Genomic DNA, 24,185 nt, shown 5'->3' with positions numbered 1-24,185 from the left:
GATTTATAAGTGTGCACATCAGATTCCCATGTGTTATTTAGATATTCAAAAAACCCAAACAATAATCTGGTCAGTTTTCACAGAAGCTGAATGTAATTTCTCACCACATACCTCTTTTTGCTAGAGGAAGAAAAGGCTTAATTTTGTTTTTTTGGTGAGTAACTAAGTCTCTCACAGATTTAGCCCAGAATAAGAATAATTTAATATCCCGGAATACTCACGGAGAAATTATCATTCTTGTAAATAAGCGTCAGCCAAATAAATCTACTGTATGTCAGACATATCTTAACAGCATGAGTCATTTACTGCACAAAATAATTTTGATTGTATAGCCTACATACCTCTAAGAATTGCTGGCGTGAGCAAAACCACAAAATGCCTGTTTTCTATGTGAGGTACCATGCACTTGCCCAAAGAGATTGTAGGGAAACTTTCTGTTGCAGAATCTGACCATTTCATGCATATCTTCCCTGGACCCTCATAACACACTTCAGTAAAGTATTGCAGCCAAACCTCAATATATACATATATTAATTAATATATGTATATAGTATGTAAGCAATGCTGAAATTGTTTAATGCCACACAATGCAATGCGCATGCATGCAGAAGGTCTTAAGATCTGGCCCTTCATCTTCATTGACTGATGTTGAAGGTCCTTGGTATGTTTCGACAGCACTATCCCTGATGCTTCTACACAGTTGGGTGCAACATCTTCTCCTGCAGCAGTAGACAAAATGGTATGAGAAGCTTCATTATGCTTGGAGCACATTTCTGTGCAAGTTGGCAATGCTGTAAAACTGTATAAACATGACAGGTAAAGAGAGGGCATTAGAGGTGGGGAAAAAAACAACCACTAAAAACACTGAATTTGTTTTAGAGAAATATTTCCACCCTCTCTTTCTTTTGCAGGTTTATGTATCAAATTAGCTGATGGGAAATATAACTTGTATGACTGTAAATAGCTGTTAACCTTGAAAAAATCAGTATCACATCATATTGCAGGGCTTGTTTTTTGGTACATAAATGCATCTTTCCACTTCCCAGTCCTGTTTGTGATGAAAGTTTATGTACAATTCCTTTAACATTTGTAATTCAATGAAAACACAATACTGTTTTCCCTCATTGTTGTCCCTATTCTGCAAGGCCTGTGTACATGCACTCCCACTGACTTCAATCTATATGCCACCCATTGGAGGGCTTGCAGAATCGGGCTCCAGCGAGATGGTTGACTTGTGTGCTTCTTTGCTACTTCTAAATATTATCTAGTGGTTTTTATTTAAAAAAAATACTATGGAAAATGAGTTGATAAACTTTAGGAGCCATTGCAAATTCTGTTGACGAAGGCCAACATTTTGAGAATTGTTCATTAGTTTAGGGTGCCTTCCTTTTTTGGTGCCAAACTTTGACACTTTGTACTACATTTTTATAGGGGAGGAGGTTCAGCTCAGCTCAACTGTGGGTTTTCACCCTCTGTGAAAACAGTGCACAAGGTATCTTAAGTTTGGCACTCAAAAATGGAGGCACCCAAAGTTAATGATAACTGTGCAGAATTTGGCTGAAGTTGTTTAACTGTAAAGTTTATTGTTTCAAATGATTAAGTGAAATACCCAAATCACAAAACTTTGTGTAGGCCAACAAAAAGGGCTCTTCTCAGTTACTGCACTGCATGAACTTTTGTAGATTTTAACTTCTCTTACTTTCTAAACAAACAATAATACTTATTTACATTGGTCAAACAGTACTTAACACAGTGTTTTTCAGTTTTAAGTTGCTACTTTAGCACTTCAGTTTACTTTAACATATAGTGTAAAGTCCACCACCTCACAGCTGATCCCCACTTTTCTGAACTGTTGTTATGTTCTTTAATAAAATGTTCTCTCTCTTGGTTGATTTGTTGCACATGTTATTCATTGTTTACATTTTTACCTATAGATACCCATAATATCTGCCGAACATCTGACTAGCCACAAGTATGTTACACAGATGTAGACATTTTGTCATCATACAGTAAGTTTCCAGTGTATTGCTTGCATAGTTTACATATCCTCTTTGTGTATGTGTATAACTTAGCATTTCTGGGGACATACTGGATTTAAAAAAAATAAAAGCTATGGAAAAATGTTATGAAAAAATTGATATGGGTTTCTTTGACATATAGAAATGATTTTTAAAAAATATTACAGAACCTGACAAGTGTGTGTGTGAAATGAGTTGGTGATTTCAATTGACCCTAGTCAACAAAATCACAAGGCTGCCACATCTGGCATTAACAATCACCTTTGCTGACACTCTCAGCAGAGGCCAAGGGTCAAACAGGCAGAAAGCTGAACTCCCCTCTTCCCAGAAACAGATCTCACAGGCCACGTCCAGACTACCCGCCGTATCGGCGGGTTAAAATTGATTGCTCGGGGATCGATATATCATGTCTCATCTAGACGCGATATATCGATCCCCGAGCGTGCTTATATCGATTCCGGAACTCCATCAACCCCAACGGAGTTCCGGAATCGACACGGAGAGCCGCGAACATCGATCCCGCGCCGTCTGGACGGGTGAGTAATCTGATCTTAGATATTCGACTTCAGCTACGTTATTCACGTAGCTGAAGTTGCGTATCTAAGATCGATTTCCCCCCCCTAGTGTGGACCAGCCCACAGATTATGCACAGCAGCTACTTAGTAGCCTGTAATTTACAATACTTACCAGAGTTCCCACCACTCTACTTTTGCAGGTGATGTACGTGATGGTGGAATCAATAATCTCTTCCCTATCCCACCTGCAACCATACCCTTTCTGCTAGCATATTTGGAGTCTGTGCAGAGACTCTTTTCATAATGTTGAACGGTGAGGAGATCATTCCTCCACCATTAGGCTTAAGTGATGTTGAAAATCTTGCTTCCAGCCTTCTGCATTTCACCCTTAATTATATGTTCTGGGTCTTAAAACATCAGCCTCCTATTTTCAGGGGGCTCAGGATGTAGCGAACTCAGTTTCTTTTTATCTGCGCTGTGTTTGTCCCCTCCAAAAGATACAGCAGTTATCAACTTTAAATTAATGCTGTTCATACCCCAAGTACATGAAAGGCCTTTTGCAGACGGGAGGCCCCAGGTTGTTAGCACTGACACTCACTGTGATGGGACACCAGTATTTGCTCTAATACCCCCCACTTTGTTAGCTGGAATTGGCACTTCCTGCTCCTGCAGGTTTCCATGTTAATTACTGTTGACTCACTATGGCAAGTATAAGGAGGTGGAGTCTGATAAGTCACGTCTACCCCGCTGATTTAGCAATAATTGACCTGCAGCTCCCTGTAAGGTTCCAACACCTAATGGGGTGAAGTAACTGGAGAATGCTGCCATCTCATTAGAATGGGCTTCAGCTTCTAGTGCCATCTTGCTGCCCTGCTGGGGAAAGTAACCCTGGGACCAGCCAAGCTTAGAATGGGGCTCATATACTATTATTTTGGAATAAACTCTCATTAATAAAACCAGAGTTTATTAAATGAGAATTTAGGTTTTGTTTGAGACTGGACAGAGGCACCACTAGCTGTTATGCCCCGTGGGCCATATTTGGGACAAGTCATTTTACTGAGAGTTGCTTTAGAAAGACCTATTAAATTGCAGTATCTGCTAAGCCAGACTCTGTAATTGAGAATGAGAATTTAGTCATCAGCCTAACGCAGCCTGTGGTTTCTCTTGAGCGCAGGCTGCCAAATTACGATAAATTACGTGTGGTATTTTTGTGAAATAGGTTACATAGTAGAGAGAGGTCATGCTGAGAATACAAGCTCAATTTCTACTTGCATATGTTTGGTTTGAACTACAGTCCTAGATATTATGTGTCAGATCCTTATAATTTAACCTTTCTTCACAAAGAAAGACTTTTACTTGACTTTATCTGTAGCGATTTTTCCCCCTGATCTTTCTGATGAAATCCTCGTTTAAATGTATGATTTGGGCTGTTCTTTTTTGTTTCTATCTGATATAGTATCTTATCCAACTACACTAGGCTAACTTAATAGCTACAGCAAGTAAACATAGCACTTCACTCCCACCCCGATCCCACTATAGGGGTCCTGTCTACTAGTCAGATTCAAGCTGTAAAAAATTTATCATTCACTCTTTGATAGTTAGGTACCTAGTTGCCATTTTTATCAATGATTTTCACAGCCCCTTCATTGTAATCTTTCTTCAGCAGAGGAGGAATTTATTCTTGACACTAGTTGATGATCAGTCCTGAAGGAAAAGTATTGATACCCCTTGTAACTTTTATCCTAGCTGGAGTGATTTCAGATATTATTGTAGTCATAGTCCAGTCCTTTTTTTAAAAATTCACACTAAGCTATTTGCCTTAGTGACTTCCACAGGTTAATTTATTATTGCATTAAAAACTACTTCCAGTTATTCCTCTCTCCTTACTTCTCTCCTCACCCAATTATGTCATCTATTTAATTTCTCCTGATATAAAACACCACCACCCCTTTCTCAGTTTCTATTCTTTTTGCCATTTTCTGGACCTTTTCTATTTCTGTCACATCCTTAATGAAATGATGTGCCAAAATGGAGTGCTTTATTGAGGTGAACATGTACTAATGATTTAATATATGGAATCATAGAAGTTCCTATTATTCTGTTAGGCCAATTTTTTCAAATTTCCAGCTTTTCAAAAGCACCTAAGTGACTTAGGCCCAAGGCCTCAGGCACCTAACTCCCAGTGATTTCAATGGATCTTAATCCCTTAATGGTCTAAATTCTATTTTCAAAACGACAGGCGCTTAAGTGTTTTTATGTCTGATTAAAAGTCACTTAGGCACTTCTGAAAACATTACCCTAAAATCATGGTCCCAGCAAAGTCAATGGGAATACTGTCTACTGACTCCGTATACTCCAGTGGCAGCAGGACATGACCCCTAACACAAAGCCAGTAAGTGAGTAGTATACTGTTCATCCTAAGGTTTTACTAGGTAGAGGAGGCTATAAAATTCAAGAGCAGGGATTCTCAAACAAGCCATCAGCCTGCACCCCCAAACCGTGCTTCTTCCTCCAGCATTTATAATAGAGTTAAGTATAAAAAATATGTTTTTAATTTGTAAGGGGGGGGGGGTTGCACTCAAAGTTTGAGAACCGCTGTTCAAGAGCAACAGGATACTATTTTATTATAAATGGCCAATATGTATATTATGTCTAATATGTCTGCAAAGTAAAACTTTTCCGTGAAGAAATTATTTGAGGGACAATCCTGTAGCCTTTTTGTAAGCAAAATTCCTCTTTACTTCGACGACCGATTCACCTCATGTTGAGATTGCTTTAAGGAAATGAATGAAAAATGCTAAATTCATTTTCTTTCTGCCTGCTTCCCTTTCTAGATCATACTAAAGAGAAAAGGACAGTGTGCTTGGATAGAGAAAAGGACACGAGCATTAGCCATAATGTATATACCGTCAAGCCACACACAAAAATTCCCTCAGCAGTAAGACATCCACATACTGCATGTTAACAAGATGAAACGACGACTTGGAAATCCACTGCACACTGTTGCCTATATACTTTGTACATTTAATTGATATTTGTGCTGAGGTGATCTTATTGTCTAAATCTACAACATTGTCTATCTTTTCTAGCACAGAGGTATGCCTATATATTTAAATATGCATACATAGTCTATTTCCTACATAATCATATTTGTCATCTTGAAAAGACAGACTATGATGTAATCATAAATCTATTATGTATTGGTACGTCTGTAGACCAAGATATAATTTTTTAAAGTAAGTTTATTTCTTTCAAGGTTTACAAATAACAAAGGTGCACCTTGTATTTAAAATTGCCATTATAGATGAGAGCGTGCATGCACAGTAATTTTTGTTTAAGAGTAATATTTTTAATGTAATAGATTGTAAGAAGTGGTAAGAGAGGTATCTGACAGAGATGAATGTGCCAAGCAAAACCACAACTGTGTATATTTTAAAGCACATCAATGGCTTTAAGTACCATGTTGTTAAGGATTCTCATGAAGTGCCATAGACTGTACATCAAATTAGAGTATTATTTCTGCAGTGTTATTTTCAGAGCCACATTTTTGCTTATTTTGTTAGTACTATTCAGTCAACGGCACCATTCTGTTTCAAAACCAAAGCTGTCTCAGAAATGGCTGATTCAACCTATAATAAAAGTAGACAACAGAAAACCAAACTATCAATACAGATTAATGTAACACATACTGGACATATAAATATATATAAACTATTTTAAGGCATTGTAGTGTAAAATTTATGCATATTATACTGAATAACTCAATATACAAAAGGGAAAAGCTATTTCTGAGACACAATAACAAAAATGTTTGAAGAACTTATTTTGCTTCTAGTTATAGCCTCTGTCAAAAGTCAAAAAAAGACTATAAATGCTTTGCAGAGATGAATTACACTTTTGCTTAAATGTTTCATCAAAGTCACACTTCAAAATAGTGACTCTAAACAAAGAAGAAAGAAGCACTGACATCAGATGCACGATAAACCAAAATATGAAAAAAACTGATATGTTAATTAGCATAGAATTGGGTGGGTTAAATACCTGGGTGAGTTTTGTGATTTATTTTTTTTGTTCAGATTAACTGCTTATAGCCTTAGAAAGCCTTTACAAAATAATAATAATAAAAAAATAGATGTGCATTCAAGTTTTTAAGAATGGATTCATCCAAAGGAATTCCTTTTTGTGGTTTGGATGTTGCAGTTAGTAAAGGATATTTTTGCTCTGTTCAGCAAACTGCTGAAGTGGGGGCCAGGTCACTGGTAGTATAGCATGGAGTGGAAGAAGTGTGAGTTCAGTTATAGAACTTTCCATACTTCCAAGTTTACTGCAAGTTTTTATGCTTGAGAGATATGCTTTCTAGTATAAGAATGATGTGTTGATTTTACTGATTGTACTGTACATCTATTAAAGCCTTAGATTATTACATTACGGGTTAAAACCCATACCAATGTAATTTCAATCATGTTAAGAAAGTATAGATGACTTCACATGTTATTGTAGTTACTTACATTACAGAATATTACTTATTTTTTCTTGTTAAAATGTAGTTTTTATTTCTCACATTTATTAGATCATTTTCATTTTCTATTACCAGTTGAATACCATTTCAATTTATAGAATTTTGTTTTATTAGACTATACTGATGACTTTTTCAAAATACAAAAAAAATAAAAAAATTAAAAAGTAGGTTTTTTCTTCATAACATATTCAGTTTTGAATTTACATGTAGTGTCATGAGTATTTGTATTATTGTTAACTAAATGATTTATATTTTACTGATTTAATATTACAATGTAAGAACGTCAGTCATTGTTAGTTCTTGTCTAGTTTTCATTAAAAGAACAAAGATCTTTTATATGGATATCTTATAATTATATAATCATTGCTAAGTAAGGAGTTCAGTTGTTGCTTTTGCAACAATCTTGGCAGACAATTGAATAATATTTTGATGATTTATTTTGTTTGTAATTAGTTATTATAAGAAAATCTAGTTCCTAGATATTAGAATAAAATTTATTTTCTACTGTATCCATTTCAAATGTTAAAATATTGTTTAAATATTTTTTGAAATCCCTGAATATCAGGCCTTGTTATAAATAAGCTGCATAATCAATAGATCAAGGGACTTTTTGTTGATAATCCAAATACTCAAAGTTTACGTAACAAGAATTAAAGCGTGTGTGCAAACTCTTGAGGGTTGATTATGCTGCAGTTTAGCATGTGGGAACGTATAGAGAGAAGGTTGACTTTTTGCACTTCTGTATATAGTCAAAAAAGAGAGAAACCTGTATAATAGTAAGATCTTATTTTGAATAAAAATGTCTATAATTACAAGGAGTTTTGTTAAGGCTAATAAAATGACAGGCTGAACAAAATTGCTTGCAAAAGTGGCACAGAGTTAGCACTCCATACCCCTTCAAAAAAGTTGCTTTGCTTTATGTGGACAGCTTGTAGTTTGCCAGGATTTTTTCAGCTGGAAAGATATGCCATCCTTCCAAGATCTCATGACTGACAAAAGCTCCACTGGTTCAAATCTGCCTGAAAATCATTACTTTAAAAAAAAAATTTTTAAAAAAGCAGGTACTTCAAACCATCAAGGTGAAATCATGGATTAAATATTCCGTACATCATTCAAAAACTACTGCATGTTTAAAGTATCAAAAACAAAACAAAAAAAACAAAAAAAAAATAAAAAAAAAACAAAAAAAACAACCAACAACTATATTAAGGATATATTCTATTCAAAGCAGTTTCTGACAATTTCCGTGGTTTATTGTTCACAAAACAAAAATCTTCAAAACAGATATTGACTTTCACAAAAATTAAATCATGAACAGGCAAACCAAACAGCACACTGTAGCTGTAGTTATGTGATTATTTTTTATTGTAATGGTCCTGTTCTTTTAGCAGGTGAAAAACAAAAACCTATCAAATGTTACCATTTGAATGAAAAGCACTCAAGAAACCATGTAATTACATAAGCCAAAGCTGGAAATAAAAATGATTAGGTGATTATTTTATCTGGAATATTCAATATTCACACTGATTAATAACGTTGCACTTACTTGCAACCCTGCAACTTTCATCTGCTGAAAGGACAGATGTGCTTGGTTTTACTATTATGTAATCACAGACTTACTTTTTGCTTGTAGTTGCTGCAAATTATGTATTCTGTCCTGGGCTGCAATTTGTTTCCATGCTTATTTTATTATTACTGCTATAGTTGACCTTGCTGTATGGAAAAATAAAGTGAAATTGCCCTAATAAAACTTCTCTTTCTTAATTATATTTTTCAATTTCAGATTAAAAATTACATTTATTTTGTTTTGTGTGCATTTTTAATGGATTCACACATTTGTGTCCAAGGGGGAATTATTTACATGAAAAAGATTCTGTCCTCACATTTTTATTTTACAGTGTACACCATATTATATATGCAATACAGACCATGAAACAGTCTATTATATCCAAATCAGACATTTACAGTCCTTTACAGACCTGTTCGTGCATTTCTGAAAATTCGTTTTCTGCTTTCCTGACTTTATAGATTCATAGATTTTAAAGCCAGAAGATACTGTTTTGATCATCTGATCTAACTTTCTGCATAACACAGGGCAGAGAGCCTCACCCAGTAAGTTCTGCAAAAACGTCTGGTGGAGCTATAGCATATAGCAGAAAGATACTCAGTCTAGATCTAAAGAATTCCAGTGATGGAGAATCCCTAATTCAGAAGTTCCAATAGTTAATTACCCTCATGGTTCAAAATGTACACCGTATTTATGTAGCTTATTTACACTTTATCTGTGTACACCTTAGTTACACCTTATTTGTGGAGCTTCAGTTCACAGGCACTTCATAAAAGCAAAATATTAAAAGTAGATTATTTCCCTAAAGAAGGTTATTTCTGCTTCTGAGAATTATATTTATTCAGGGAGGCAAAGTACCAAATGGTTGAGGATTTTGTCCATTCAATGTTGTACACATTGGAGACATGAAGCCATATCATGCCAATCATTTTTGAGTAGCAAACTTTTGGGAAATTCTACTTAAAAATTGATGGTATTATACAGCACTGGTGCCCCCAAGAAAAATACCAACAATGTCTTGCCAGTTACCCATAAGGGCAAATCCTAACTGTACCCCTGCAGGACCTTCCAAACTCTCATTTTTAATTAATTTGCTTTGTTTTTTAATTAGGTGAATTTTTGGCACCTGAGAACGGGAACTGATAGGACTAGATACAGTCAAGCAGAATGTGGCCATTGCCTGCGGAATTATCTCCACACTTAGCTCAGCCACTACACCTCCATCTTAAACCCTCATTCAGATCTGGTCATGTATCACTTTGGGATATGGTCTGGCTGTTGTCCAACAGGGCTCTATCTTGCAAATAGATTCACAAACAGATTTCCACTCCCATGTGGAATATCATTGAGGATCCATGTGTAAAATCTGTTTGCAGGATTCCACTCTCCACCCCACCCCATATCACCCTGTTTGTTAGCTGGCCAACCTGTGCTATGCAGTGTTATGTTCATGTTAGTCCCAGGATATCAGAGACACATGGTGGGTGAGGTCATATTTTTTACTGGACCAACTTCTGTTGGTAAGAAAGACAAGCTTTCAGCTTACACAATACGCAGACCTGAAGAAGAGCTCTGTGTAAGCTTGTCTCTCAGTCTCCAGCAGCAGTTGGTCCAATAAAAGTTAGGACCTCACTCAACTTGTCTCTCACATATGCTGGCATTTGAAACTATGTGAAAGGTGAGTTAATTTACCAACTATGTTGTTTAGCCCTGTACTAAAACTCCTGTTAACTCAATGCCTAAGTTTGGAAGTTGCAGCTAAAGGCAAGAGATTCAAAGATTCTAAGGCCAGAAGGGACCAGTGTGACCATGTAATCTGATCTCCTGTATAACACAGGCCATAGACCTTTCCTGAATTAATTCCTCTTTGAATTAGAGCAGATCTCTTAGAAAAACACCTCCTGCTAATTTTAAAAAATCACCATTGATGGAGAATCCCCCCCAAACCTTGGTCCATTGTTCCAGTTATTAATTCTCACTGTTTAAAAATATGAACCTTATTTCTAGTCTGGATTTATCTAACTTCAACCACCAGCCATTGGCTCTTGTTTTACCTTTGTCTGCTAGGTTGAAGAGCCCATTATCAAATTTCTGGTTCCCACATAGGTACTTACAAAGTGTGGGCAAGTAAATACCCCTTAAGCTGCTTTTTAATAAGCTAAATTATCACTATAAGGCATGTTTTCCAATCCCTTATTTGTTCTCATGGCTCTTCTCTGAACACACTCCAATCAATCAACAGCCTTGAAATGTGGACACTAAAACTAGACACATTCCAGAAGCAGCTGAACCAGTGCCACATATAGAGGTAATATATACCCTCCCTACTTTTACTGAAATTCCCTAGTTTAAACATCTGTGGATTGCATTAGTCCTTTTGGCCACAGCATCATAGTGGGAGCTTACATTCATCTAATTATCCATCATGATATGAGGAGGCACATGGGTACTACCTGGTCATTAGTGAGCAACAGGTTACCTCAGCTGAGCTTCCCTGCTCTCATTATACAGGCATTCAGGGCAAAAACAATCACAGTGGTTAAGGCAAGAGGAGTATGGGCTCGTGCCTGGGTTTATAGGACTGGCTTGAGTCCCACGCTGGGGGACTTTTCTGTTTATGTTCTATTCATCTTAACTGATTTTATTCTCTCGATCCCTGGAGGAAAAGACTTGATGCTCTGTGACTGGTTTTGCCCCTGCCTAGTCAGCCCACGAGCTGACAATGCTGATTTCCAATGAGTGCCCCAAGAGGGCCAGTTAGTGAATGTTTAACCAGCTCAAATACAAACTACTTATACCTGTAACTTTAACAGGGTGGCCAGCCCATTTAAGACCCATGTGGCTTGGGGCCAGTCAGCCCTGCTGAATTAGCCCTTCCCTGCTATGACTGTTTAGGGTTTGGGACTTATAAGGAGGAAAAGGTATCAGAAATGGAAGTCCTGGGGCAAAGCTACCAGTAGAGGGGAAGAGAAGGCAGGTAAGTTATGCTGGCTGAGGAAAGGTGCTGTAGGGACTTTTCTGTAACAAACCCTGAGGTGAGAAGGCAGGCAGAGAAGAGAAGAAGTCCTAAAGATTAACGACAGTGGGGCTGGTCTCCAGAGGAAGGCACTGCTCTGTAAGCAGAGTGGGGAAAAGACTCTGCAAGCTGAATTGGGATGAAGCACCTACAGAGGGTTACTTTGGAGCCTGAGTTGGAAGAGGAGCCCAGATGGGGCAGAATTCCCTGGCTGGGGAGGAATGTGGACAGGCTGACTGAGGCAGAGGAAAGCCTAGCAGTTGAGAGATGGTGGGGAGGAGAGTGGACAGGCTGCTCTGTTGTTAGGTAATAAGCTGGACTCCAGCTTGGAAACGACAGGGCTATGTCCTGCCAGAAACCCTGCATAGGATGGTCAAGCTGATGAGAAGATTGAGTTGATTGGAGCATGGGAGGTGGCAGCTGGACAATTAAGCCAGGCTGTTGCCAGTGGGAGCCTGTGTAAAGTAGGGGGTTGAAGGCTGAGCCCAGCGGGGCAGGAGACTCTCTTGTTCTGATGTTGTATTGGAGTGGGGACTAAAGGACTCCTTCCCTTGGAAGGGGCTGACGACTTTAAAATGGCTTGGCTGGGCAGCATCTTGAGTAAGCCAGTGATGGTTGTGGGGAAACTGAGGTAGTGCTGCAACTCTCGGTTTTGCTGAGAGTATTTGCAATTAGTGTGGCTGGGTAGAATGTAATTATCTCGTAACTCTAGAAGCAGAGGGCCTGGTTCTTAGCTCTGCTAAGCCAGTCTTATACTGAGGCAAATATAGTTACCTGATGGGCTGATGCTGATTTATGGCTGTTTTACACAACTGTAATGCCCTTTTGTTCAGTAGAGGTTACACCAACCTAAATGAGACTGGAATTGGGTTTATGAGGCTTCTGTAGATTTTATTCTTTTACTGGAATCAAATGTATATAGCAAAATTAAACTTCTTACTTTTATAACAATGAGCACTTGTATAGCACATTACAAACAATGCATGTTCAAAGCACTATGCAAACATTAAGGGACAAAATCTGCTCTCAGTACCAGTAAATTTCATATACACCATAACGCTGTCCCTATTTTTATAGTTAGGATTGATTGACTGAATTATTGGATGTGAGGAAAAGAAGTGCTCAGAAAATAAAGGTAAGTGCAATATATTATTTATTGAATTGCAAGAGAACTTTGGAGCCCCAGTCATTGACCAAGGCTTCATTAAATTCTGGTCATTAATATTTTACATTTGTCCACTGTTGCATGTGTTATACAAATCTGGAGAAAAAGGACTAAACCAAAGAGGGAAGATAACCAAGGTGTAGCGCCAAGGGGAGGGTGATACTCTCTTATCTGACATGTTGTATTCAGAAGGGCTAAGTGAAGCCAGGAAATTTGTCAGTCAGAAATTCTGACTATAACTGCCTGTAGCACACACTCTCCAGGCCCATGTGCATTGCCCTTCCATAGTTGTTGGTTTTAGTTGATTGATTGACAGGTATCACATTTATAGAGTGTTTCCTCTCTCTTATATGTTGCTCTGTCAAGATCTGCCATGTCCCTCAGTCAGCTGCACCAGTGTTCCATCCCAGGAGGTGCATTTCCAGTGGGGTAGTGTCAGATGATTTGGTGGCTTGAAAGAATGAGGGTTCCTGGGATATTCAGGTTGGCAGGCCCTAGATATAAACAAATCAGGACTTTCCTTTTGTTCCAGCCAAACTTTAATTCTGAAGAGTACCTCTGTCTTCCCAAAAGGTCCTGAGTTTTGGACAGCTCCATCGCGGCTGTAACACTATTTAAAATGTTTACGGCGGGCCTAGAAGAAAGCCTTGGAATTAAAATTCCTTCTACAGCCACACTGAGGGAAACAGGATAAGAAAAAGTTGTTTAGGGGTCGGAAGGAAGTGAATGGTATGTACCCATCTTGTGTGCCAGTTGTTTCGTTGTATTAGTATGAGTTCCTTAATACACATGGAAGGATGTAGGGAATCCTCCATGACCACAACACTTAAACATCTCTACTTTGGACATACAGACTAGAGAGAATTTTCTGGTGAATCAGACAGAGGCCTCTGCCAAGTGGTAGCTAATTTCATTGCTTGGCAGGTCAGTTTCTCGAAGAAGAAATTTGTCTTGGCATCAGAGAATTTTCCTAGTATAACTTGCTTTATTTACAGTAAAGAATAGTAGATGCCTGAAACAGCAGTGGTCAACCATCTAGGAAATTCCTCCTAGTGGGAATTCTAGCCAAAAAAACAGTGCCTGGTTTTCCCCCTCTGCCCTAGGTACTGACTCTAGTGTGAGAGGTCACATCACAAACCCTTCTCCTGTTTGCAACAAACACACAAAAAGAAATTGTATTAGAACACTAACAATAATACAGCATGTCTTCGAAGACTGAATAGTGCTCAAATGCTAAGAAAAAGAATTTGTAAAACTCTGTGGAACATTGCCACCTCGTGACTTCTGTCATAATATTATGCCCACGGCTTTCCCATAGCTGTGTGGTTAAGATTGGCAGGGAGATTCCTAAATCCTGATTCCATTTATACTGCAATGCTTCCATACTTATCCCCCTACACCTGTGACCCTTATTGAGTAGGGACATACTGACATGCTATCCAATTTTAGCAAGCCTGGGGATTCCAGGACTGCTATTGCAAAACACAACCAAGGTGATTGACTAATAAAGGTCTAATATGTAGGTATAGTTAAAATCAATCTCTCTTGAAGGGTGGGGTGAGGCATATGACTTGCACATCAAATGTTTAAAAAAACCATACAGACTAAGTATGAATCAAGTCCAAATTTTTGATAGTTAGAATTAACATTTAACAAATAAATAAACCAACAGATTTCACTCCTCTTTGCTGTTCTGAGTCTTTTAGAAATGAAGAACTGAAATCCCTCTTGTAAAATAGAACTGAACAAATACGGATTACTGCAAAACTGCTTTCTGCTAAGCACAGCTTTCCTTTCTGGTCTGAGATGTTCATTATCTCCAGTATGAACACTGACAGGGACAGCACTACAGAGGACAACAGGTGTTGAAATGGAAAAATATTTCCCATACGCAACAAACAAGTAATCACAATCTTACCCTTTGTTCTGCAGACTTATAAACGGAGCTCTGATTTGTCCAACCTTTAAGATGGCTTGTAGGCATGAGAGAATGCTGTTCAGACAGAGAAAACACTTGAGCACAGCCATGATGAGGTTGTTTTTAATCAGACACTTGTTCTTAATTTTGTAATAATCAAAAAATACATTTAGCTATAAATGATAAAGTTTGTTAAATATTTGTAAGGACTTGTGAAGTTCATAAAACTGCAACATGCTTTTAAAAAAAAAAAAAAAACTACTGTTTTGTCTCTGTTGCTAAAGTAGGTCTGACCAGCATAGAGTTCCAGTAGATGTCAGTGTTGGAATTTGGTGAGCTCTGGGAATCTGTCCAAGCCCAGTGCCATACTAAACAGATGGACAGTGTAAGCAGTTCTTAAAGCATCATCAAGTAGCAAGGGTATTTGGGGAAACTTTGGCTTGTTGAGGGACTTCTGGAATGCATGCTATCTTGCTAGATTGTGCCTGTGTTTTAAACAGTGAAACATGATGTGACTGTATTATAAACTCCTCTTAAATGCTGATGGTGTTTCCTTGCTATCTGAGGGGTATCAACATAAATGCTCTTTTTTATTTTATTCTCCCTCATCTCTATAACACACATACTGAATTTCTGCCCAGAATGTAATGAAGAGAAAACTCAGCCTCCTCAGGACTTGAAAGGTTTTAACTGACAGAGTCTTATGCTGATGCTCTAAACAAAGAGCACGAGTCATGGATGTGAGTTAAGGAACTGTGTCAAAATCAGAAAAGCAGTGGTGCCTGTTAGAAAGGAGCAGTTTTGGAAATGGTTCCACTAAAACATTTGTTGTTTGGGTCTTTTGGACCAGGTTGTATATTGGTGTCAATGTGAATGGATTTGGGTCAGGAATCTGTGCTTAAGAGTTCTGCTTGGCCTTGTCTTCCAACTACTTTGAGATTTATATCCCTGTTTATGGCATTATTGATGATCCTACAGTATGCTACAATAACTGCTATGAAAATAGTCTTGTGACAATAGGCAGCTCTTCAGTGATGAAAAGGTTTGTACAAGCCTCTTAGCAGGTGGAACCACCAAGGATAAGATGGTTGTGGGGGCAGGCAGGGGAATAAGAGTGCAAGCAATGTATCATTTGAAAACAAGAATTGTAATACAAATTAAGAGCTAGATTCAAGGTCCCACTGGGATTCACAAAACCCCAGCTCAGCTCCCTTGAAACCTGTAGGCGCCTACAATTGCTCAGGGCTTAACTTTTGCAGTAAAAGTTTCCTAGGCACCTATGTTTGGACCACTGATCATGTGCACTGCAGCCCCACAGTAGAAGTCTGGACACCTAAGCCTCAGTGCAATACACAAACTGGAGGAAGACAGGTGTTCCTCCCATAACTCTACTGCCGAGACCAATCAGATAAGCCTGCTCAGACCTCCCCTACTGTTCTGGGCCCCTACAGGTGGGCCTACCCAAAAGGGCCAGGTGGGAGGCTCACTCCTTCACAATTTTTAGCCCAGTGGTCAGGATACTCAGCTGGGTTGCAGCAGACTGCCAGCTCAAGTCTAGGGGAGAGAGGACTTGACAGGGACTTCCACCTCTCAACTGAGTGCTCTAGGATCGTCTGATGTGGAGCTCCTTCAATCTCTCCTGTTTCACTGTAGATAAATTACAAAAGAATCACAGGGCCAGAGGAAGAGAACAAGCATGGGTGACTTTGTAACCTAATGGTTAGAGCATTCACTTGGGCTGTGGGAGACCAAGAATTCAGTCCCCCTGCACCAATCTTTTATTATTGTATTATCCACAGGGGAACCAAAGGGAGCCCCACATCACCATATCCCATAGCTCAGTAAGTAGATCATTCACCTTGGAGGTGGCAGATCCCTGGTAAAATTCCTTCTTCCATTCAGGGGCAGAGGGACTTGAACTGGAAGTCCCACACATCCCAGGTATATACCCTAACCGATCTGGGCCAGGTGCTGATGGGGAGTGTAACATGAACGCTGATCCACGCTCCCCAAAGACCTATTTGGAGGAGGGATTCATCTTTGTTTCAAAAACAAGTATCTTCTTCCTCATTTAAAATAATAAGAATCCAAACACAATGGGCAGAGATCTTCAGCTAATGTGAATCAGTGCCAGTCCAGTGACCTCTGCGGAACTACCCTGGTTCTCGGTTGCTGAGAATCTGAATTTAGAAGCCAAATTCTGCTCTCCTTTGCACCAACATTAATTCAAAATCACTCTCCGGTGGTTAGTGGAGCCACTCTGAATTTATACCAGAGTTACTAAGAAGAGAATTTGGCTCTGTGTATTCATGTTTTTCCTTCATGGGTGATTACTGTGATCTGACAGTTCTGCCATAACTGGGATTAATACCCTAATCTGCTGATTCCCCATAAAATGGCTATGTGAATCACACAGCCATTTTATGGGGAATCAGCAGATTAGGTGTGAATGAATAAACTGGACTCCTCTTCTTCTCCACAGACAAGACACAGCCTAGGTAGTGTCAGTGCAAAGTTACCCACACTGCCCTGAGGGTGTGCCTCAACCCAGAGTAGGGGAACCACTTCCCTGTTTGTGCATGTGTTGTTCTGTGCGGGGAGGACACATTGGGCACCTTTGTCTTTAGAGCATTGTGGCTGCTGTAAGTGGAGGGTGTGAGTCACTTTCTCTCATTCATATACCACTCTCCCCTCTGAGGGTTATACCCAGCTGGGGTGCAGGTGACAAGCAGTCTCTTGTGCATATGAGACTTGAACCATCTTTGATTAAATGTAAATTTCTTATTCACACCTTCCCCCACCAAAGAATGGCTGTTTAAGCAAGTGATAGCCCTTAACAGCTTACTAGGGACAGTGTCTTTGCCTCTGAAAAACTTGTTTGTGGGTCAAGTATCAGAGGGAAAGCCGTGTTAGTCTGGATCTGTTTGTGGGTGTTACCCAGAATTGCAGCATATTTCAATAACCACCATAGAGTCGAATCTCATAACTTCACATATTTCAACAGGATAATGATATTCAGCAGATTATAGCTTTTCAAATCATATCTCAAAAGGCATAAGTGTACAAAATTTATCATAGGCTTGTAAAAGTCATGAACATAATAGTGTAGACCATCACAGAGTGGCAGTATGATACACTGAGAATGACATAAGTTAAACAAGTTATTTTCATCTCTGTTGGCTATTGGTGTGACTCTTCCATCCTCTCTTCTTTTCTCCCCTCTCCCCCACCCCCGATGATGGAGCAGGCTACTTGTCAGTGTAGGCATATTTTTTTTTTCAGTTGGCTGTGCTACAGACTGTTGTAATATGGGCCTGTCAGTCATTTGTGTGTGTGTTTGCAACCGTTTGCCATTTAAAACAACAATAGTATCAAGGGTACTCCCTGTAATTTTGGACACCAGAGTATAAGAAATTAAAATGTTAGGATGCTGTACTGTTGCCAGCTGTTCAGTACTGATCTTAGACCACAGAAAACTTGTCACTGATTTAATACACTCTTAAACATGGACTGCACTCTTTGTTAACAAGTCCTGTCCATCTTTCAACAGCAATAGAGGAAAAAGTTGTTAGTTAAATCTTGATAGAGACTGAGCGGTCTGTTTCGGTATGAAATCTCTGCAATTTGGAATTGTAGAAGTAGATTGTCCGTATGCTCCAATACGTGTTTATGCTGTATCCTCCATGTTTTGCAGAACTTGATTACTGTCTAACTCATCTACTTCACCTGACCTCCTGGGTTTAGCAAATTTTTTTTGTTTTTTATTTAAAGTTCCAACTCCCATGCAACTCTGAGACCTTTCCATTTACTTCAGGCAGAATTGGATCAGGTTGAATGAATATATGGCACCAAAGAGGCACATAGGACCACTGAAGTGTAAGATTTCCAAAACAATTATAAATTATTTCAATCAAAGTGTGACAGCTACCCTGTCTGCTCATCTTGAGTCAACACGTATTATTCAATAATGCTTATTTATGACATAACTTGAGATTTCTAAGCCAAACTGGGAAGTTAGCAGATAGTGATGTCCCATCTTTTCTTAATAAGAGTAATGGTACAAGTCTGATATTTGTCCTACTTTTATATAGCTCATCTCATAATAGCAATTGACTATTCTCGCAGTGTATCTTTCTTCTGGGCATCTGGGTTCCCATCTTGTCAGTAGCAAGATTATAGTTCAGACCCAGATGGATAAAAAGCAGTATACACATAGCAGATTACCGTAAAATGCAGCAGCAGATATACTTACTGTTATTCATAGTCAACCCCTCTTATTTGGGACAATGATAAAAAGTATGTTAATGTAAGCACCAGAATCAGAAGATTTAGAGAGATGGAGCTCTTTGCTCCCTGTACAGGGGAGAAGAAAAGCCAGCTCTGGCCAATGCTCTTTCATGAATTATAATGTTGCTTACCCACAATTCCACCAACTGAGTTTTGTTGCTCAGTTTGAAATTTTGTTTCTATTCTAAATAAGAGTATTATTACTGTGCTCATGGGAAAAGGAATAGGAATTGTACAGGCTATGCTCTGGAGTGAGCAGGCCACCCTGACTGAATGGATAGTGAATTTTGGCTTGGCAACAAAATCCAAGCTCTCCTGAAAGAGAAGGAGAGAGAGGGCTGGGCTAGAGATGAGGCTTCTAACCCAAGGAGCGGCCATTCTGTGCAAGGATTCGGTTTTTTGCCTTGGGATCTCCACCTGGTGATTCTGTGTCTCAGACTCAAATAGCAAAATCACTGGTGCAGAGTGAGCTCATACTGGCCATTATCGGAGATGTCAAGTCATGTCTTTATATTAACATAATAGACAAAACATGGTTTAGTTTTTTATAAAAAACCTAAGAGCTGCTACGACTTTACACTCCTTGATCTAGAAAATAAGATATTCCAATCTGTAGTATGCAATTTTTTTTCAGCATTTGCATTTCACGAGAAAGTTTGAACATATTTATTTTTCAATCCAAATTGGAATGACAGCAAACTTCTAAATGTCCAAATATCCCCTGGAACAGAAATTCCATGTTTTGACCTGCTCTTTTTAGCCAGCGAAGAGGATGGTGCTAAAAACTGTCATGCTGCTATAACTTTAGCACCATCTAGCTAACTCCCACAGTAACTCATTCCCTCTGGGCAGATGCAGGCCAGGAAAAGAGGCAGAACTGATATTGGGTTTGGAGGATCGGATTGACTGGAGGTTTGGGGCAGGGAAGGGAGATGTGGGGATGACAGCTCCTGCAGCAGGGGCCAACATCAGCTTGCCCAATAAACTTTTGAGTGGGCAACACTGTCCATGATTTTGGGGGCATCTGACTCATGATTTTTGGAGGTTAGTACTACTGCAAATATAACCTTAAAAGTAGTATGCTTCTCCAGTGTCATGGCAGTACTTTGGTCATTACAGTTACATACTCTTCAGTCCATTCTATGTAACCCAGCTGGCATAAATATGAAAAAATTATTGCCAAAATTGTATTTTTTAATTAGAAAAATACCCATAATTCTCAAAGTATTTCCTGCCTGGGGGTCCTCTGGTGCTTTTTTTTTTTTTTTTTAAGGCCAGAAGGGGCCACTGTGATCATCTAGTCTGATCTACTGCACAACAGAGGCCATAGACCTTCCTTGAAATAAATTCCTGTTTGAACTTACACTTACAAGCCTTGATTCTCCAGGACTGCTGAATCTGTCAGGTATATTATTCTGTTTCATTGTGACTGCAGTGGAACTCCACAAGAATGCAGCAGCTCATTCGGGACTGCAGGAAAGCACTGAAGCAGCTAAAACATTTGATTGGGGGCACATAGCACCTCAGGGGATTAGTAATTGGATATGGAGTCTTTCACTTCTAGGTCACTCACATCCAGCTCAGGAAAACAGGAGCCAAAGCCTGTACCATCCGACAGCTGTTCAGTGGCTTGTGTCAGCTGAATGTTAGACGTCCACATCACAAAAGCTACCATTTTAATGGTACTAACTGGCACTCGCGCTGATACTCAGTAGAAAGCAAAAACTAAATGAGCACAGAAACTAAATTTATATACAAAAGCATAAAGAGGTACAGTCAGTATTTTTTTCCAAGGAGCAGGGGTAAAAACTCAGACTTGGTGCAAATTCCATAACTTCCAAGGGGCTTAGGCCATGCTTCTCTCTTCACCATTTCTTGTTAGCTAGCTTAGGCAGCTCTTGGATCAAATCACTGGCATTTGTAAATCCCATTCCTTGGCACCTAAGTCTCCCCATGACAGGGTGCCTAACTCAGGCTTGTGAATTCCACCATGGAGCTGAGGAGTTAGGCACTGCAGTCCCCCTTGTGAATTCCACCCTCAATGTTTGTTGTTTCCCTCCTTTCCTTCTCTCCTTCCAATTCTCCTCTTTCTTTTGCTATATTCTATTCTTTCCTCGCTCTTCAAATCTCTTCCTTCTCTTTGGCCTAAACCTTAATAATTGTCCCCTGTTGGCTAACTCCTTCTCTTTTCCATGGTCCCACCTTTCACCTCCTATCCACACAAATGCTTCTCTTCCTAAAAATCTCTTCAATAACAACCTCACTGCCTAAAATTCCAACCATACACAATCCCGCATCCCTGCGACGTCTCGTTCATAAGCTCAACTAAAGATAGGGTTGTCATGCTCAAACCCAGCTACAATGGATCAACATCAGGCACTGGTTTGGACAGCAGAAGTGGGAGCATCTTTCACCTGCAAATGTAATTCTAACTATTCCAGTTAGGTCATGCTTCTGTAAATACTCAATGGATACTCAGACACCAGTTTCTTTACCTGCATAGTTACTTATTGTACCTGTGCATATCTTTGTTTCAATCTTTCAGGTGATGAGGTATCTGCAATATTTAAAAAAATCTGATTTACACAATAGGTGATAACAGCTCTTTATTTTGGTGTTTTTCACAAGATGCTGATGTGGCAAATACTTTTTATGTTGGGGAGTTGCAGTAGAATGAAATCAGCATGAATCAGGTTGGGTGGATTGCATGGAAAGGAAAGGTCACACCACAGTGGCATCCTTTGGTGCTGTATAGCTGTGCCACTGTTTTATGAAGCTGCAATATGGGATCTTGCATCACGTAGCCTGGCGGGGGAGGGATAGTAGGAGATGAGCAGTCCAGACAGTAATTGTTCTTTTTTGCTATCTTTGGCATAAGAGGGCACTGAATATAGCTGGGGAGCCTTCCACAACAGGTGGTATTGTCAATTTCAGGAAATGTATGGCAAGAAATCAATCATAAGCATGTTAAAGAACAGGAACTAGCACCAGTAGACATAAAAAACCCAAAAGTTTCCACTGATTTAATGTTACTGCACAGAGGGTCCCCTGGGATATATAGGCCTGATTTTTTTTTTTTCAGATGTGCTGCACACCCACAAGGCCATCTGAAGTGGGTGAGGCAGCAGGTGCTGATTACTATTGAAAATCAGGCACATCATGTCTACAAAGCTCCTCCATGCTGCCTTTCCTCCACATGCCTAACCTAAGTGGATGCATTCAGACTGAAATTTGTTTGCGTGTACCCACAATCTAATTTAAGATAAAATCGAAGCCCAGATTCTCACTTGATCATGTTTCCACTGAAGCTATGCTAGTTTGTTTGCTGAGACTCTTTCCCTTCTGCTTTGTTAGTAGTGCACTGCAAAAATCAGAAGTGGCTAGCAGGTGGATAACTCCCCCGACTTCAATGGCAGCAGGGAAAGGTCCCTATAGGGTAGCTGCCCAAACTGCCCAGTAGGAACATTTCCTATTGGTTCCGTAGAGAGAGTCAATCTTCCCCCCCCCCAACACACACACTCTTTTTTGTAGACTTCTTATAAAAATCAGTGCATTTCCATAATAGCATAAACGTTCAGCTGATGCAGAAATGAGAAGTATACCCAGAGCACAACTGTAAATCACTGAATTAGTGTATGTGGGTTTTTTTAAAGTCACTAAAGGCTAAATTATCCAGATGAATTAACAGATCACAGGAAAATAGCCAATAAATGGAGACCCAAATGTGAAGAAATAATAGTTATTTTAATTAATTGTACATTATACTATTAAGCTACAGCCAAAAATTCACTATAGTCAGGGTGTAGCAAAGCATCCCTTAATCATACAATATCCTCAGCATTTCAAAATAGTCAGCTTGAAATTTCAGCATGAGTCTGTCTTTCTACCCATCACAGGAATTTATGAATGTGTAACCCTTCTGCCCCTCTGAGTTGGCAGCAACAAGGGCCGGGTTCAGTATCCAGGAGTTCCGTTTCAGTAACACAATGCATAACCAGCTCAAGCCCCCACCCAGTGACCTGGGACATTCACATACCACACCCCCCTGGGCGCCTCTAGGAGGCAATACTTCCCCTCTCGCAAGCACGGAGTCTGAGTGTAGCAAAATCTTTTAATAAAGGAAGGAATCAATGCGGCATCCCACTGGAGAAACACCACAAACGGGGTTATAACACAAACCATAAACAAAAACCCACCTCCAAGTACGTTTGGCACTGTCCCTTTTCCCCTTAGGGTTTTAAGTCCAATCACCCCAAAGTCCAACAACCCAAAAGTCTCTGGTCAATGCCACCCCAGAGTTCGAGAGTTTATCTGTAGAGGTCCCTCCCCCCAGCCTGGGTAGAAAGGGACACCTTACGTGGTCCGGGGCCAACTGCCCTGCCTCTCCGTGGGTTCTGCTTCTGCCTTCTCCACGAACTGCTCCGCTTTACCAGCTGCTCCACTCTGCTCCTCCAGCCATCCTCAGAAACTGCTCCGCTCCAGCAGCTGCTCTGCTCCATGAGCTGCTCTGCAAACTGCTCGGCTCCGCTCGCTCTGTGGGCCGCTCCACCCATCCCACAGCTACTCCGCTCTGCCAGCCGCTCTGCTGCCACCAGCTGTCCCGTGGTCCGCTCCAGCCATCCCCACAACTGCTCCACTCCACCAGCTGCTCTGTTCCACAGTATATCTTCAGGCTCCCGCACTAGTTAGCAAAGTACTCAGTGCTCTCAGCTCAGTCATTTCAGCTCTTTAGTGATTTTAACTCTTAGTGATCTCAGCTCTTAGTGGGGGAGCCCCAGTGCTAGTGCACTATTAGCCCAAAGTGAGTTCAGCTCAGTAATCTGTATTTAGATTCTTGAGGGAATAAAAAAATCAACTCTGACATTCCACAGTGGAGAGAGGAGGGGGTGCAACTGGTGCTTCTGGCTCCACAAGGCAACTGCACCACCAGACACAGACACCTGTCCCCAGCCTCTCTCAATTCACTGGGTTTTGGAACCCATGTCCCTTGTCTAGCAAGTACCACCCAACTGAGGGTGAGTCATTTGTCACCAAGCAGTCCCACAGCTCAGCAGTCTGGGATAGGGTAGGCGTGCCTATGCAAATACATTCTCTGAAATTCTTTCCACCAGATGTCAGGGTAGAGCTTATCCTGACTCTGCTTACAAATGAATGGGAGAAAAAAGTCAAGCACTTTGGCA

General features: G+C 39.9%; 1 protein-coding gene across 20 annotated transcripts in view; it reads left to right on the top strand.

Moving 5' to 3' along the window:
- MBNL1 (muscleblind like splicing regulator 1) overlaps nt 1–8,821 on the top strand; it is a 194,155-nt gene extending 185,334 nt beyond the window's left edge. For 15 of the 20 annotated variants that reach the window (XM_030576429.1, XM_030576432.1, XM_030576421.1 and 12 more), the window contains 2 exons: nt 1,935–2,009; nt 5,368–8,802. In XM_030576429.1, coding sequence (XP_030432289.1) covers nt 1,935–1,991 — 57 coding nt within the window. In that variant the 3' untranslated portion in view covers nt 1,992–2,009; nt 5,368–8,802. Of the gene's footprint in view, nt 1–1,934; nt 2,010–5,367 lie in introns of all 20 variants that reach the window. The other 5 variants (XM_030576414.1, XM_030576418.1, XM_030576413.1 and 2 more) reach the window with 1 other exon arrangement.
- Nucleotides 8,822–24,185: the final 15,364 nt, after the last annotated feature.

The sequence above is a fragment of the Gopherus evgoodei genome, chromosome 9 (assembly GCF_007399415.2).
Source record: "Gopherus evgoodei ecotype Sinaloan lineage chromosome 9, rGopEvg1_v1.p, whole genome shotgun sequence".
Taxonomy (NCBI): domain Eukaryota; kingdom Metazoa; phylum Chordata; order Testudines; family Testudinidae; genus Gopherus; species Gopherus evgoodei.
This window is presented reverse-complemented; position numbering and strand designations above follow the sequence as displayed.